Source organism: Elephantulus edwardii, unplaced genomic scaffold (genome assembly GCF_000299155.1).
Source record: "Elephantulus edwardii isolate Elephantulus edwardi_28Jun2011 unplaced genomic scaffold, EleEdw1.0 scaffold00004, whole genome shotgun sequence".
NCBI classification, from domain to species: Eukaryota; Metazoa; Chordata; class Mammalia; order Macroscelidea; family Macroscelididae; genus Elephantulus; species Elephantulus edwardii.
Window position 1 is genome coordinate 12,060,799 of NW_006399754.1, and position 17,547 is coordinate 12,078,345.

The 17,547-nt window shown below is 43.4% G+C and overlaps 1 protein-coding gene across 1 annotated transcript in view; it reads left to right on the forward strand.

Moving 5' to 3' along the window:
* Positions 1–7: 7 nt before the first annotated feature.
* The window catches only part of STK24 (serine/threonine kinase 24), a 144,590-nt gene continuing 127,050 nt past the window's right edge, over positions 8–17,547 (forward strand). Inside the window, exon 1 of the mRNA XM_006879563.1 lies at positions 8–162. Within this exon, the coding sequence (XP_006879625.1) occupies positions 121–162 (42 nt within the window). The 5' untranslated portion in view covers positions 8–120. The remainder of the gene's footprint in view (positions 163–17,547) is intronic.

Sequence of the window (17,547 nt, forward strand, 5' to 3'; positions counted from 1 at the left end):
ACTCGGGCTTCCCCGGGCGCCTCCGCCGCCGAGGGCTCCGCGCGGGCAGCGGGCCTGGTCTCCCGCGCGCCTCGCCGCGGCCCGGCCGTCCCGTCCCAGGAAGTGGCCGTCCCGAGCGCCATGGCTCATTCCCCGGTGCAGTCGGGCCTGCCCGGCATGCAGGTAAGCGGGGGCCCCCGGCCGCCGAGGGGCAGGAATGCGGGGGCTCGGGCGGAAGCGGGGAACTTGGCGGTGTAAACACGACCCCCCCCCCACGCTCAGCCTTCCGGGGTCGCGCCCGAGCCTTCCTCGGCGCGATCTCTGCTGCTGCGCGCGGGGCCCGGCCGGGGACGAAGCTCCCCGAGCGTACGGCCGCCCCGCCCGCAGCCCGGGGGTCCCGGCTCGCATCCTGGGGGACCCGGCCCCTCGGCGCGGCCGCTTTCGGGGGTGCGGAGGAGGGGCCCGGCGGCTGCGGCCTGAGTCTGGCCCCGGGTGCGCCGTGTCGGCGGCCCTCTCGCCCGGGGAGTCGTTAGGGAGGAATGTGGGGGAACCGGATGAGGTTGCCCGCCGTCTCACCTTGTCCCCCCCAAGTCCCCCGGAGCTGCAGGCCCCGCGTCGGCCCCATCCCCTGGGGGAACTGGTCTCCAGAAATGCCTTTGAAGAGGGCCCAGCTTGATCTCTGGGCCCAGTGTGCGGACTGGGGGTGGTAGAGACATCTCGGGGCCTCAGACCCCCACCCCGATCGCGTGCTCCCAGGGTCCCCAGCCCCCCGGAGAGCGGGTGGTAAACTTGGGAGGAGAGCGGGGAGCGCGCCTGGACCTGCTGGCCTGCGCCTGCCCTGGTCTGGGGGGGAGAGGCGGCGTTCAGAGGGTCCTGGCTGCTTGCACTTGTAAGAGATTTGGTTTCTGGTGCAAACACCTGGCCAAGTGTGAGCTTGTGAAGCCGGAGTCCTGCGGCGTGCAGCGCAGTCGCCTCGTATACTGGGGACACTGGACTTGCACTTTGAGAGTTTTCTGGGTTTAGATGAGCTATTTCTAACAAACTCTCCCCCTGGCCTATCAGGGCTTCTCTTGAAAGGAAGAGTTGAGTTTCGCATTTACATCACTGCGTTAGTTTTCCTTTTCCCATCCTTGATGCCTGCTTCTAGCTAGCCCTTTGAAAAAGAAAATCATCCTTGTGTAGCTTGGAATTTTCTGATGTCATGGTGAAACGATTAAGATTAAACTCTTCTCCGTTTAGGCGTTTGAGGATGTCTTCAAAAGTTTTGCATGCACTCCCTAACAGTTTAGCAAAGCATGTGGAGATGAGGGCTTTATGAACAACCACAAGTGTTCCAGTGTATTGTCTGTTGTTGCTGTGTAGTTGCTAATGGACTCACTCTTTTTACCCTCACAGTGAAACGCTGTGTATGTGCAAACCTGTAGTCAGTTTTACAAGCCCACAATCGACTCTCTTCAGGTAGATTCCTGGTTCCCCCACCCTTTTTAAAAAAGCCCTAAATGAGAGCACTGGGTTTCATTTTTCAGGTTTCGAGTCTAGAAAAGTAGGAACTCCAACGTACCTCTTTTAATGCCAGCTGTAACTGTGGCCGAGGGTTTTAAATGGTCCTTTGTTTTTTATTATTTTTGAAGAGTAACAGTTTAATGCTCTAAGCTGTGACTAGGAAGATATTTAAAGAAAAAGATCTTTGAATTACATTTAAAGCATTTTTAAAGGTCATGTACCTTAATGACCTAACAGTCTCTTAACCTTTAGGTAGGAGTTTGATGTGTTTCCTTGTTATTTTTTTCAGACTCTTGGTTTGATTTGAATTTAGAGCTATGAACCTCAGGGTGAGTTGGCTGAGGAAATATTTATCAGTAAAATGAGGTGAATCTCCTGTAATAATTGAAACAAAACAAAGTTCTCTAGTATTTCCTTTTGATATTTTGCATTTTAATCAGACTTTAGTCTTGCACAGATATCTCCCTGATCATTTGCCATGGTGAACTGACGGTCAGTCAGTCGGTTTGAAAAAATATTTAGAGTCTGGTGCTGCGTGTACATAGCCCATGATCACCAGTTGGTAGCTGTACTCAACATTTACTGTCTCCACTTTTTAAAAAAAAAAAAAAATTAAAAAATGAGTACTGGCCAAAATTCTTAAATCTCAAGAGAGTAAGCTTCCTATAATAACTCTGCTTCCCAAACAAAGTATATGCTCTGAGTGGTGGTCCAAGGAGACTATTTTTATTTTGTGTACTTAGTGGAAAATAGATGGGAACTTTTTTTGTCTCAGTAGATAAGAGAACCACATTTTTAGTTGTTAAAGCTTTAGAGGTGCAAAAGTGGCCTGTGACTGTCATTTCTGTAGTAAAATACATCTACAGAGTTTAGGATGGTAAAAGTTTTGGAGCATGCTGTTTGGGGAAAGAACATCCCTTTCTCCCCCCCCCCCCAAAAAAAAAAAGAAGAAGAAGAAGAAGAAAACAAGCAGCACATTTATTTTCTACTTTGAATGAGCAGCTGCTACTACCCTGGAAAGCTTCCTGAGAGGGTTAGAGGATTAAATAAAAGGCGTAACTGCCTTTGACTTTTATGTAGGAAAAAACAAGTGGTTGGCCTAACCCTGCTGATGTCTTCCATTCTCCTTATCTTTCTTGTCTCATGATTTTATAAAACTTAAAACATTTCAGAAAGGTAGCATACTGAATTGAGGTGGCCTAGACAAGGATCATTAAAAGAATAAAAACCTTTAGTGTAAATACTATTTTCCAGTATCTTACAAACAATTTTTATGTTTTTGTTTTTCCTGGTAGTCCTTGACTTATAGAAAATATTTATGTTCTTTTATAGATGGTTATATATGGTAAATTATATAAACTTTTTTGGATATTAGATTCATAGCAATACATGATTTTTGAAGTTGATAGCTTATCCATTTTTGGTGAATGCTTCTGATGGATGAAAGGTTTATTTTTTTAAAGGTTTTATTATATGTGTGTGTGTGTGTGTGTACACCGTCAAATCTGATCTGACTGGTAAAGGAGGAGATTGTTCCTCCTCCAGCAGAGCATCTGGGGGTTTTGAACTGTGCTTCTCTGGGATTGCAGTGTAGTTTCTTGCCACTAGGCCATCAGAGGGCTCCCTTGAAAGGTTTTAATTTTTACAAGGTCTGTTTTTTATTTGTTTTGTCTTGTTCTGTTTATTACTGTATTGTTGTTATGTGCCGTGTGGTCTGCTATGACTCTTAGTGACCCTACGTGCAACATTTCTGAACCCTGCTCTATCCTGAGCCAGTCTCATTGTCTCTGACACATCTGCCTGCATTTCCCCAGTTACTGTGTCAGTCCATCTTATCCGAGGTCTTCCTCTACTTTCCTGTCCCTTGACCCATGGGAGACCGGTTCCTCCTATCTACATGACCAAAGTATGTAAGATGGAGTCTCAAAATTCTAGCTTCCAAGAAGCTTATTTTCACCCTCTCCAGGACAGACCTTTTAGTTCCCTTGAGGGTCCATGGTATGCCCAGTACTCTTCTCAAGCACCACAGCACAAAGGCATCAATTCTTCCTTTTGTCATTCTTGGTCATTGTCAGCTCTCTGATGTATAGCAAGTAATTGTGAAGACCATGGCTTGGAGAGGTTCACCTTAGTTTCAAGACTGACATCTTTGCTCTTTAGTACACCAGAGAGTACCTCTCTAGAGAGTCCCCTGGCAGTAGATTTCCTTAATGAAATTCACCTTTTGATTACCTGACTGATGGTGACAAGAGTGTTGGTTGTGGAACCAAGCAAGCTGAAATTGTTGACAGTCTCTTATTCCATCTGTCATGATGCTGCCAATTGGCCCAGTGGGGAGAATCTTTGTTTTCTTGACATTGAGCTTAGTGCTTGAAGTTAGACTTGGCTGCATAGGCCCTGCTTGTGCATCTAAAGATTCCGTGGTTTTAGTTTTCACGTTTACATCCTTAACACGTTGCCATAAATGACGGTAATACATCGGGGGGTGGAGGGGGGAATGTTTCTAAGCAGGGTCCTCAGTTTAAAAGTGTGCGGCCACGTGTTAATCCATTTTGAATTTGTTTTTCTCTAACCTGTTAATCCATTTTGAATTTGTTCTTCTCTATGGTGTGAGGCAAGGATGCTTTTTATTTTGTGCACAGAAATTGAAGCACAGTATATTGAAGAGACTGTTCAGCTGCAGTGTTCTTTTACCAGTTTTGCAAACATTTCAAGTTCTATTTCATTCCATATTGGACTTGCTCTTTGAAGAAGTATGAAATCTGAAATTGATTTTTTTTCACTGTGCAACTCCTGTTGAGGACTGAGTTCTAGGTGAAAGGTTAATGGTGGTAAAGCTGTATGAATTATGTAAAATACTTAATTCTTCTTGCTCTCCAGTTTTATAGGGAGAAATTGAAATCATGAAGTGAATGTAGCAGCTATAATTAGACCCCAGCAAATTAAGCTGATTTATGGACAGAAGTCCTCCCTGCCCTGTCCCTCCTTGAACTTTATTATTTCGTTTATTTTAATCTAGATTTAGAGAAAAGCAGGCTTCCTCTGGAGGTTGGAGCACTCTTGAGTTTTTAGTTTGCCCCATGGGGTTTCTTGGGCAGTAATTTTTGCAGAAGTGGACTTAACTCATTCTTTTCTCACAGAGGGGCTAGTGGCTTCCAACCACCAATCTTTTGCTAGCAGCTGAGTGCTTCACCAGTGTGCCACCAGGGCTCCTTTTAGTGTGATTTGAGAATCATTGGATTTTGGCGTGTAAACTTCTATCACAAAAGTTTATTGGCTTATAACTTTTCTGGAACATGACGTGGTAAGATCTGTATTTTTTTAATCAGGAAAACATAGGTTTCAAGAGACTAGTCCCAGCTGCTTGTGTGTATTTTTTGCGGTATATTTAGGTTGGTTTTTTTTTTTTTTTAAAAAAAAAAAAGCTGGTTATACCACTATCCTTATGTAGCTCGTTGGTTCAGGTCCCACAGTTGGGAAAATTACCGAACTGCGTGAGTCACATGTATAGTAGGGCCTGACTGGGTTAGCAAGGTTTAAGGTTGCTATAAATATGCCTCATATTTGAAGATTTCTGTTTATTAATCGCCCGTCTATCCTGTTTCTCAGTTCTGTTTTCTTACAGCTTGGAGAAATAAACCCTAGCTGAGAAAATGCCTCTGTGTGTTGGGATAGTGAGAAGGAGACTGCTAGGACCACTTTGGATATGTTGGGAGCCCTACCCAGGTGTTCTTTGTCCCCCCTTCATATCCCAGAGCAACAAATGTTCTCTGAAAATCTACGAAATGGAGGGGAACCAAGGGCAGCCAGCAGCGTTTAATTGTGATTTCACTGCTCTTCGCCATCTTTTTCTTCTTGGTGTAATATTTCAGTCCCCCGTCCCCCACTGTCTCTGTTTGTCTGTGTCCGAGATGGCTGCCTCCTGTCCACCCATTACTGTCCCCACATTGGGGAAGCATTGATGTGCTTCGGTGAGTGGACATTCTGAATCTGTGGGATTGAGGCTCTGGAAATGCCTGGAGGGAAGTGTGCAGCTGTAGAACGTGCTGTCTCCTGCATCTTGTATTTTAAAGTATTGCACTAGACGAGGGAGCATGTATTCATTCACTGACTCAACACATTTCTGTGCAGATGGGATGGTAAGAGCCCAGGGCGGTATGTGTGAGAACCCCGTTAGATCCCTGTCCTCAGGAAGTCAGTGGCTTAGGGGACACTGTTGTTAGGCATGGTTGAGTCATATCCCTGTGACAGCAGAACTGCAGCATAGACCGTCATTTTCATGAGAGCAGATTGCCAGGACTTTGCTCCGCAGAGCCTCTGGGTGAGTTTGAACGACTGACTTTTTGGTTAGTGGCCAGACACTTAATCGTTGCACTACCAAGACTCCTTTTTGAGGGAAGCTGGGACAGAATGATAGTTGCCATAAGAAAGTTCTAATTAAAGGAACAAAGGCAGGTGGTTGGACAGCAGGCTCCAAGCGAGAGGTGAGTTCAGGCTGCCTACGATGAAACCCAGAGCTTTCGAGAGAAGCAGAGAGGGGTGTGGGTGAGGGTCCAAGTGTGGAGGGCCTGTGTCCCTGCTTGAATAGTGAGACTTGGTCTTTGTAGGTGTTTGAGAAGCCTAGTATATTTTTGAGGTGATTATCACGCTCTTTGCTGTGTTTGCGTATCTTCGAGTTGGAACCGACTCATAGCTGACCCTCCAGAGGATTCTCAGTGGCAGTAAATCGTGTGAGAGAAGATTGGTCATCTCTGTGCTGCAGAGCAACTGGTAGATTTGAACTGTGTGCCTTTGGCTTGGCAGGTAGCTCCTTATTCCTAGGCATTCCTTAAAAACATTCTTTTGTGCTGATTTTAGTTGCCCATGTAAGCTTTCTCCTTGTTATGCATCTATTTAAAAAGTTAAGACTCTTTTGCATGCATATATATCTATAGATATATATAGATAGACACTTTTTTTTTTTTTGATGGGATGGGGAGCAGGCAGAGAAGTTTGTTTTTTTTTTAAAAGTTAAAAATAAAAGAGTTTTAGATTTTGCCCTGAAAAGTCCAGGACACTTTGGTTCTAAACCCAGATCTGGGAGTGTTGATAGTCTTTGACATAGAACCAAATGACCTTGAAGTGGCACTTGTGTGCTGTGTCCACATACCCCATGCCATTGGCGAGGAGGACTTGTCCGAGTCCTGTCTGGAAATGGGATGCTCATATCTAGGGCCTGCCTGCATGGTGTCCCTTGGTCCTAGACTACTTTCTGGTTTCTGAGGTTTAGATTAAGGAAAATAAAGCTTGAATCCTCACTCTCTTAGTCCTTGATGCCATTTTTGTGATTGTCTTTGAGCTTCGGTGGTAAGGGAGGGGACTCAGCCTGCTTATTCAATAATGCCAGCTAGACGGTGGGCAGGGAGAAAAGTGCAACAATGAATGACTACCTAAGTCTCTAAAATTTGATTAAAATTAATAAAGAAAGAGACAATGATCAAAATAAAAGTGGGTTTATACACTTTAAAAGGAGAAAAAGAATGCCAGGTAATAGCGGTCCTTTAAAAAATTTTTATCTTTTTAAAAATTGTGTCCTGGTTTACTTACAAAGTTTGTATACATTGTTTTCACACTAGGTCATTCCCCTTTCCTTTATCTACCCTTCCCTCCACCCATCAAATTGTATGACCCTATGATACCCACCCCCCAATAGAGGCTTTTAAGCTTTTAAAGTCAGCATGTTTTTGCCCGCCTTGATACAGAAGATGTGTGAGAAGTTGCTGAAGAAATGCTGTTTGCTGTTAGGTGCCCATTGTTAAGGTCACTGTGTCATCCCCTCTCTTTGAGGGTCTTCTCTCTTCCTGGGAAAGCTTAGAGGGTCAGCTGAAAATGTGAGTCTCTGGGTAATTGCCTCCTCTTTATAGAGCACTTTCCTCCTTACACTCAAGTCTAGGAGCCTCATAATACCTTTTTTTTTATTTAAATAATTTTAATGAAAATTTACAGAGACGTAGGGTTTCCAGTTATTCATTGTTGCACTTTTCTCCCTGCCCACACCCTCCCCCCAATTCACTTTTCTCCTTGAAGAGTAAAAGAAAAACTCTGATACTGTATACTGCATTGCAACAGATGAGGGAGAGAACTGTTTTAAAGGGATCTAGGATTAGGTGGTATTGTCATGACAGGAGTCCAGAACGAAGGCTGCACAGTGCAGTGGGCTTGTGGTGTGGGACTGCATAGCAATAAAAGAGTTTTTCTTTTACTCGTGATCTCTTGAGGAACATGCCACTAAGCTCTTCAGCTGGGTGATTGCGCCCCATCATTCAACACTGCCGGCCTGGGACTCAGAACCTGCACGAAATAGGCTACTCCCAGCCCACCCTCAGCTGTCTTTTGTGTACTTGAGCTCAGAATTATTATCATTAATGGAATCTTGTGGCAGGAGTGCAGGAAATAAAAGTTGCACTCTGTTATTCCTCTTGCGGCCCAGAATCAGCTACTCTCAGGAATGACTTTGTAGCAATCATTTCCCATAATTTATGTTTTGCAGTGTAATATATTTAAAAAAATAATCATAGTGCTAACCTCTTTGGGAAAGACAACAATAGCTACTCCAACACCTGACTTATGGGGTGGAAATGGGAAGTCTGTGGGCTGCAAACGAGATAAGTTCTGAATGTCTTTAAGTTGAATTTCTAGGTTAAGGCAGAACAGGTGCATGTAGCTCTTATTTAGCTTTTATTGCAAGAAAACGGACTCTAATGGAGTAAAGTTGGCGGTTCAAACCCACCAGCTGCTTCCTGGGACTAAGATGGGCGTTCTTCTCCCAAGATTGACAGCCTTGGAAACTTGGAAAGAGAATGGCAGTCGATTCAATGGCAGGAGTTTGTTTATAGACTTCTCCTCTCTTGGTTGGGCAAGAAAAGCCATTTCAGTGACTTAAATGCTGCCCATGAAACCAGTGGAAAAAATTGTGATAAAAGGCATTATTGTTCAGGCATTTGACAGTGAGGGCAAATTTTTCTTAACATTATAGAATAAGTAGGAGTTCTCATCACCCTTCTTGGGAATAGGAACAAATATGGACCTCTTTGAATCCGTTGGCCAAGAGAACAGTTCTCCAAATTTCCTAGCGTAGACTGATGAGTGCATTCAAGACTGCATCTGTTGAGACAAGTCAATGGGAACAGCTAGATTGCCCTTTGGAGGCAAGAATAGTGAGGCTTTGCCTCACATTTTTTGGACATACATACTGCTAAGAGGTGCTCTTGGAGAGGGACGTGATGTTGAGAAGGGTGGAGGCTTGGCGAGGAAGAGGAAGACCCTCAATCAGGTGGATTGACACAGTGACTGAGGCAATGGGCTGTTGTGTGTCAGGAAGCGTGAGGATGGTGCAGGACAGGGCTAGAACAGAAAGAACAAATCTTTTGTTCGTAGGGTCTCCATGAGTCTTAACTTGACTTGATTACACAGAGCAACAACAACAAACAGAGTTCTCCATATGGCCTTTCTGCAGATTGGATGGTTTATACCCAGGCCCTTGTCCTGTATGGAGTTCCTTTATCCCAGATTGCTCTCTGGTTTCTGAAATTTTAATTAAAGCAAAACCAACAAAACTCAATGTCATAAACTCAGAACTAACTCCTAGCAGACCCTCTGGTAGGTTTTCAGAGGCTGTTAAGCCAATGAGAGGATATTGGTTACCTTTTTACCGAGTAGTTGCTGGTGGATTTGAACTACCATAGATTTAGAGAAGAAAAGGTAAACCTTGGACCTTCTCTTGCTACTAAGCATACAAGAACCCTAAATTGTGGATTGTAGGGGTACTACTTTATGTGGGATCCCAGTTACCATTGTCGACTCTAGAACTTCAGATTATGTTTTCATGAGAATTCTTAGCAAAATAAACATTTTCTATTCAACACACTATTGCTGTATGAATTATGAGAACATTTTAAGTTTTCTATTACTCTCTATCAAATACGTAGGTAATATTTAATGTCCTGTTATTTTAACTCTCCTCTGTTTCCTTTTCCTTTTGTTTCAAAGAATTTTAGGCTGTCCATTCTATTGAAAACTTATTTGAAGGAACAAATTGTTTTTAAATAATTTAGGACTTTTCCCCCTTAGATTTTACTTTTAAAAATTTTATATATAACTGAGTTATATTGTTTAGACAACTCAGCTTTTATATGTAGTTTTGAACACACATAGCTTAAATAGTTTTGTAAGATTTATTTTTAAAGTAGTGGGTTCTGTGTTGTTTTCTTTCATTTTCCACTCCTTAGGTGATCCTTTTGATCTCGCTCATTTTTATTGCTGTCTGTCACTCTTTTGTCTATAAAGAACATTGTTAGATTGTACTTCTATTTTCTATTTCAAGCATTCTCTATAGATTTATGGCACAAAAGTTCACTTTCTTTTGTCTTTATTTTAAATGTTTCTACTCACCACAATATGGTTACCATTTTTGTTAGATAAGTATTCACTGTGATTGTGTAAACAGCATTTATAGATAAGCTGTGAAAATGAAAAACTCCCCCCCCCCGCCAGTATTTAAAATGTGTTCTGGTTAAAATTCTTCACCAGTTTTGTATATCTCCTCTTAGGAAATTCAGATACAGCAGATATTCTCTTTCACTTTGGAAAAATCTTTTCTTTGAATCTTCAGGCCTGCTGCTGCTACGGTCCTCCAGGCTTTATACACTGCTTGCTTTCTCTGATCTCTCTTTTACCTTTGTTCTTGGGTTTCCTTATGCTGCTCTCTGTTGGATGCTGAGCTTTCTGTATCTCCTGTCATTATCTTTCTTGGTTTATGCTGTTTTGTTGGTGGGATCTAATCTTTCTATCACTTCTATGAAAAGAGTGCAAGGGACATAGATTTTTCAAAGGGCTTGAATGTCAGAAGAGGCATTTTTACCTTGTCATATTTCTGATAGTTTAGCAAGGTATAAAATAGATGGAAAAAAGAATTTTCCTTCAGAATTTAAAAGACATTTCTCTATTATTTTAAGCTTTTAGGGTTGCCGTTGAAAAATGTGGTACTGCACCAGTACTCCCTCTGTGTATACAATTTTTTTTCTTCCTAGACCAGCTTCTTGGAAGCTGTTTAGAAGCAGGAGTGGCATCCACTTCCACAGTAGCTTGCCGCTGGAAACCCTATGAACCTGGAGAAAGGACGAAAGTTATACAGGAGGTGTCCAGTACTTAGTTCATAGGATTGCTGTGCCTCACCTGCGACTCAATGGCATTTAACAACAAAAACAACAGACTTTAATAGGGTATTACCTTTTCCCTTGTACTCTTTTAAGTTTCATAATGTAACCTGATTTGGGTCTATATTAATTTTCTATGATATTCAGTGAGCCCTTTCAGCAACTTAAATATTTTTTGTTGAATTACTCCTTAGATTAATTTTCTCATTTCCTATGAATTTCATTTTTGCAATTCTTTATTATTTGGATTTTGATCTTTTGGGACTAGTGTTGTCACATACTCTTTTATCTTTTAAAGCTTATTTTTCCATTTCTTTTACAAGCTTGACTTTTAAAAAATTTTTTATTTTATTTTTATTGTATTATTTTTACGTGTACCGTCAAATCAGATCTGACTGGTGCAGGAGGAGATTGCACCCTCTTTCTCCAGCAGAACATCTGGTGGATTTGAACCGTGTACCTCTGGGATTGCAGTGCAGCGTCTTGCCACTAGACCACCAGAGCTCCCTAACAAGCTTGACTTTTTAAGAGATCGTCTCTACTGTATTGCCCATCTCATTTACTGATATTTTATTTCTAATTAAAAAAAAAACACACAACCCACAAAAAACAAACCATATTTTTAGGTGGTTAATCATCATTACTGTGATAAAAATGAATGCCAAAACATTTTCCAGTTCATTATTTTTTTACATGTACAGTTCAGTGACTTTGGTGACATCCATCCATCCTTCCAGCCATACCACCACCTGTTACCAGAGTATTCACCACCTTTTACCAGAAACTCATTGCTTTGCAAAAACTCTCTTCTTTCCCTCTTCTCCATGAGTCACTCATATAGTTGATCTTTCTTTATTTGTCTGTTTCATGTCAGTTGTATCATTACAGTGTTGTTCTTCTGATTTCTTTCACTTTGTGTGTGTTTTCAAGGCTTATCCGTGTTGTGACACGTATCAAGACTTCATTGATGATGTAGCATGTTCCATACCGTATTTTGTTTATCCATTTGTCTGTTGATGGACATTTAGGTTTCTACCTTTGGGCTTTTGTGAGCAGTGCTGTACTAATCACTGGCTTTTCTGAAATTTTAATATTAATTATCTTTGTTTTGATGGCAGCATCTGCTCTTCTCTCATTAAGCATGTTAATTGTTATTTTAAATCTTCTGTAGAGACTCTCTGTCTTCAACATCCCTTTTTCAGGTTGTTGGCTTTTGGTTTGTTTATTTGTTTTTGTTTTTGTTTGGTCTTGATTGCCTAATGCTACAAGTGGATGGCTGGTTGGTGTTTTTTTTTTAAATTTTGTTTTCTTAATTTTCATGATCATGTGTAGAGAAAATTTGGGTTTCCATTCATTCATTGTTTTACCTTTCTCCCTGCCTGATGGCTGGTTTTAACAAATGGATTTATCCCTATAGTTTGTTGTTATTGTGTACCGTTGAGATGGAACCGACCCATAGCTGACACTCCAGCAGGTTTTCAGAGACAGTAAATTAATTACATGGGAGGAGATTGCCCATCTTTCTCCCTTGAAGCTGGAGCAGCTGGTGCATTTGACCTGTGGCCTTTGGGTTGGCAGTGCAGCTTCTTTTTTTTTTAAATTTTTTTAAAAAATTTTATTATTTTAGTGTGAGTGTACCATCAAATCAGATCTGACTGGTACAGGAGGAAATTGTCCCTCCTTCCCCAGCAGAGCATCTGGTGGATTCAAACCGTGCGCCTCTGGGATTGTAGTTGCAGCTCCTTACCACTAGGCCACCAGAGCTCCCCTAAGCAGTGCAGCTTCTTACCACGAGGCCACCAGAGCTCCTTTCTCTTACTTTACTGTTGTGTGCCGTTGAGTCAGAACAGACTACTTCTCCAGTGGGTTTTCAGAGGCAGTAAATCCCACACGAGGAGATTGCCCATTCCTTTCCCATGGAGGAGCTGGTGGGTTCAGATTGCGTGCCTTTGGAATTGCAGCATAGTTCTTAGTACATAAGCAGCTGGGAATCTGCGTGTAGGGGAAGGCCCACTGCCTCTTCAGTCTGGAGGAAGGTCCTTGTCTCTGAGCATCTGTAACTCTGTATGTTTGGGGATTTAGTATCATGAACTGGGCTAATTCTTTGCCTTCTCTGTCTCTGGTTTAGGATTCAGGATCTCTGATGTAGTAGCTTAAGTGTTGGGCTGGCTGCTAACTAAAAGGTTGGCAGTTTGAATTCAGCAGCTCCATGGGAAAGACGAAGCTGTCCTGTTAAGATTTACATCATGGAGAACCTGGTGAAGAGGAGCCATGGGTTGGAATAAACTCATCTGGTGGTGGGTTTGGCTTGTTGGGTGTGATTTAGGATTAGTCTTTCCCTACTCCAGTTACTTTTGTTTTGCTTTGTTTTCATGTTACCCACCTACTTTCTAGTTTTGAAAAGTCATTGCTCTTCTTGTCTCTTCTCCACTTCTAGTATCTGAAGATTTAGCCTTTTGCAAAAACAAAAGCAAACACACTTTTTCTTATATGTGTTTGGTTTCTGTTGTTCATTGTTGCACATTTTCTTCCCCCCTCCCTCCTTCCCTCTCCACTAGTCCATGTTGCAAGGTATCTCTCATTATGGTTTCAGTGAGACTTTATCATGGTGCAAAGTAAATTCTGTGCAAGGAGCCCTAGTGCACAGTGATTTAAGCACAAGATTAGTAACCGAGAAGTCAGTGGTTGAAATCTACCAGAGAGATTTCAAGGAGAAAAATAAAATCTACCAGGGTGATGCTTCAAGGGAGAAAAATCCTGGCAGTCTGTTTCCACCCAGATGAACAACAGCCCCTGTGGGGCTGGTCTGCTCTCGCCTGTAGGGTTGCTAAGGATGGCTTTGGTTTGCAGTTCTGAATGTGCCCCCTTTGCTCCAGAGTCTCGTTTAGTTTATAGATAAATGAAAAGAAGCAGGGGGGGAAGTGATTTCCAAAGTTCTAGTACTGCCGGTTGCCCCAGCGTGGGGAAGGACGCCTACTTTACTCTTTGCCTCATGTGATCTTACCTCTTAGGTTCTCTCAGAAACCAAATGCACATAAAAACATATGCTTACTCCTCTCCCAGTTAGTGACCTCCACCTACCTGACAGGAACTGAAAATCTGCTTCTCCCAGTTCTTTCTAATTTTCTGATCCCAAGCTCTTTGGACATGGAGCCCTTTCAGGCAGCTTAATTAAAGTCTCTTGGAGAAGAAACACTGAAGTTAATTAGAGCATTGGGGGTCCTGCTCATAATCTGAAATAGAAACTCACTCAGGCTCGTCACTGACCTTCCAGCAGGTTTTCCGGAGGATGTAAACCACACGAGAGGAGCTTGCCCAGAAGCTCTGCCTTGAAGTTAGAAGCACAGCGCTCTGTGGACAAGGCCACCAGTCTGGAATGTTGTGGTGTGCCACTGAACGGGAACCGACCCGGAACTGACCCTGAATTGCATAGGAGGGGACTGCCCACCTCCTCCCAGGCACCAGGTGGTGGATTCAGACCACGTTTCTTGGGCAGTGCAGTGTAGCTTCTCAGCTCTAGGGCACCAGAGCCCTTGGACCTGGGTATAGATGTGCTGTAAATTTGCACAAGGTAGATTAAGGGAGAAGTGGTGCTGTGTAGACCCCGCGCTTGACTGAGTGGCTTGAGGGTCTGGCCTCAGGGGTTAGGAGTTGCTGTCTTTGCACCGTGAGTGCTCAGTGCAGGAGGCTGGTTCTCAGGAAGTGCTTGCTGCATTAACAGAAGGGTGTGTGTCCTGTGGAAAGAGAGAAAGTTGCTCTTTGGAGTATTGTCTTAATGGGCTTCATACTCAGGAAGAAAATACTTTCTTGATAGAAAGAAACACTGTTAAAGTTGAGTGGATTGAAAAGTAACTCAGAATTAGGATATACTAAGGTGTGGAGCTCTGGTGGCCTGGTGCTAAGAAGCTGTGCTGTGATCCCAGAGGCACCCAGTTCAAATCCACCAGCTACTCAGGCAAAGGATGGATGATCTCCTCCCCTGTGCTTTACCGCCTCTGGAAACCTGAAGGGTCAGCTGTGGGTTGGTTCTGATTCAACAGCCCACAGCAACAAGGAGGAGCTTTTGTAACATTGATATTAAGGCAGAGTTTTGTAATATATCTTTCAAAAAGCTTCAATATAGTTATTCCCATGAAGAACAATGTTGTTTAAACATTCCTGTAATGTGGTTGATGTAATTACATTATACTAAATAAACATTTTTTGGGGAAATAATTTATGAAAGAAAAAGATAATGTAAGTAAAGTACAAAGAATGACTCACTTCATAAATTTCTTCCAGGAGGCGAGTCTCTCCTGCCCCCTTTCTTTGTGTTACCTACAATAAGTAGGTAGAAAAGTAAACGAGGCTTTTCAGTGTTACCATGTTTGTCAGTTCAGAAGTCAACATATTTAACTATTGCCCTTGGTAAAGGAACTAATTTTCTTGGGTTCTTATGAAGGGCTGAGTGTTTATACCCTTGTTGAATCTTCAGGAACAGTTTGCAGGGAAAACTGCTGAACCAGTTATGCAGATGAGGAAACTGACATTGAGTGATGACGAGACTTGACCAGAAGCCTTCAGTCAACCTGCCCGAGGCCAGAGTTGGGACTCCTGGGCTTTTCTGCTTTAGACCTGAGTTCTGTGCCTGGCCATGCATTTTAAATCATTCGTCCTCCCCTCAGTGCTCCCATCCTCCCTGCCTCTGTTCCTCTTAGGTGACAGCTCCCAGGGCTGTCCTGGGGTGGTGCGTTGGGTGTTTGGCTGCCAGTTGAAGAGTTGGTATTTTACACCCACCCAGGGACTTCCCAGGAACGACCTAGAGGTGATGGGTGTTCAGAAAACCATGGGGCAGTGGTCGTCGCTGTAAGTTGAAGTTGACTCAGCGGCACACCACCACAAACAGCCCCATGCAGGTCGCTGACTGATGGCAGTTTTGGATACTTTTATTTCCAGTATGATTTTTAATTGGCTTTCTGGAATTTAGAGATTGTGGGAGGTGCCTAGATTTTAAGATGCCTCCGCATTCCTCCCTCTGTCTCTCTCTTCCTGCTTGGCCCTCAGCACTCCCTTCGGGTCCAACGTTGGTGTTTTGAGCTGACCTCTGCTTATTGTCTTACAAGTTAACCTACACTGTGTTGTTTTGAACTGTGGAGACAGAAAAGGTATTAACGGGAAAAGTACCTGTGGTGCTCAAGCTTTAACTCTTGTGAGATGTCAGTATCTCATGAGGGTCTTGACAGTTTCTACGTGAGAAAGGTGAGTAAAGAAAGAGTCTCCTCCTGTGTGATTTACTGCTTCTGAACACCCACCAGAGGGTGAGCCTTTAGTTGGCGCTAACTTGATATTACACACCAGCAGGTCTGAGGGGGATTTGTTGTTAGGTGACCCTGATGAACGTATCTGAAGTGTGTCTCATCCTGTGCCGTCGTCCCAGTCTGCCATGCTCATTCCAGCCCATCGTTACAAACAGTGTTAATCCATCCACTTGGGGTCTTCCTCTTTTTCACTCACCCTCTGCCTTTCACTGCCTGGCTTTTTCCAGAGACTGGCCCCCTCCTGATAACATACATGAGGTCTGTAAGATGAAATATCACTGTCCTTGATTCTAAGGAGCTACCCTGGTTAGACTTCCTCCAAGACAGACATGTCCTGGTGGTGGTGGTGGTGGTGGTGGTGGTGGTGGTGGGTGGTGGTGGTGGTTCTGGTGGTTCGGTGCCATTGAGTCAAGTACGACTCATAGCAGTTCTGGGAACAGTAGATCTGAACTCCATCCTGTCCTGCTCCATCCTTCTCATCGTCAGCACATTCGCGTCCATGGCTACTGACACCCTATCAGTCCACCGCATTGAGGGTCTTCCTTTCCTTCGCTGCCCCTCCACCTTTCCAGGCATGATATCCTTTTTAGGGAAGATCTTCTTCTGATAACGTGTGAGACAAAGCTGCACCATCTTTGCCTCCAAGGAGCACTCTGGCTGCACCTTCTCCAAGACATACCTGTTTGTTCTTTAGGCAGTCCATGGAGTATTTAGCATTCTTCTCCAACATCACAATTTACTTGCATCTATTTTTCTTCTGTCAGGAAATGAAAAGACAAATCGCATTGGGAAAGTCTGCTGTCAGTGACATCTCCAAGGTACTGAGGAGCAACGATGTCAGTCTGGGTACTTAAAGTGCCCCTGATACAGGCCATGGTCTTTGCAGTTACTTGCTGGGCAGCAGAGAGCTGAACAGTGACTAGGGATAATAGGAGAGTTGATGCCTTTAAGCTTTGGTGCTGGAGAACAGTATTGAATATACCATGCACTGCTAGGAGAACAAACAAGTTTGTCCTGGAGAGGGTGAAGCCAGGCTGCTCCTTGGAGGCAAGGATTCTGACGCTCCATCTGACATACTTTGGACATGTTGCAAGACAGGATCAGTCCCTTGAAGAGGGACGTCATGCTTGGAAGGATTGAGGGACAGTGCAGGAGAGGAAGACCCTCTATGAGATGGATTGATTCCATCACTGGGGTATTGGGATAGGTGTGTCAGAGACATTAAGGTTGGCAAGAGATAGAGCAGGGTTTATGGCTGTTATACATAGGGTCACTTTGAGTCGCAAGTGACTCGACAGCACATAACAACAACAACAACAACATAATCTTATTCATTGGTCAGCTCTTAGATACATAGGAGGTGATATGAAAGACTGTGACTTGATTTATTTAGGTCCACCTTAGTCTCTAAATGGACATCATTGCTCTCCAAGGCTTTGGAGAGATCCCTGACAGCATACTTTCTCAATGCTATACCAAGGACTGCAGCCTCCAATATGGATTGAGGCTCAATGTCAAGAAGACAAAGATTCTCACCACTGTGCCAATTGGCAGCATCAGGATGGATGGTGAAG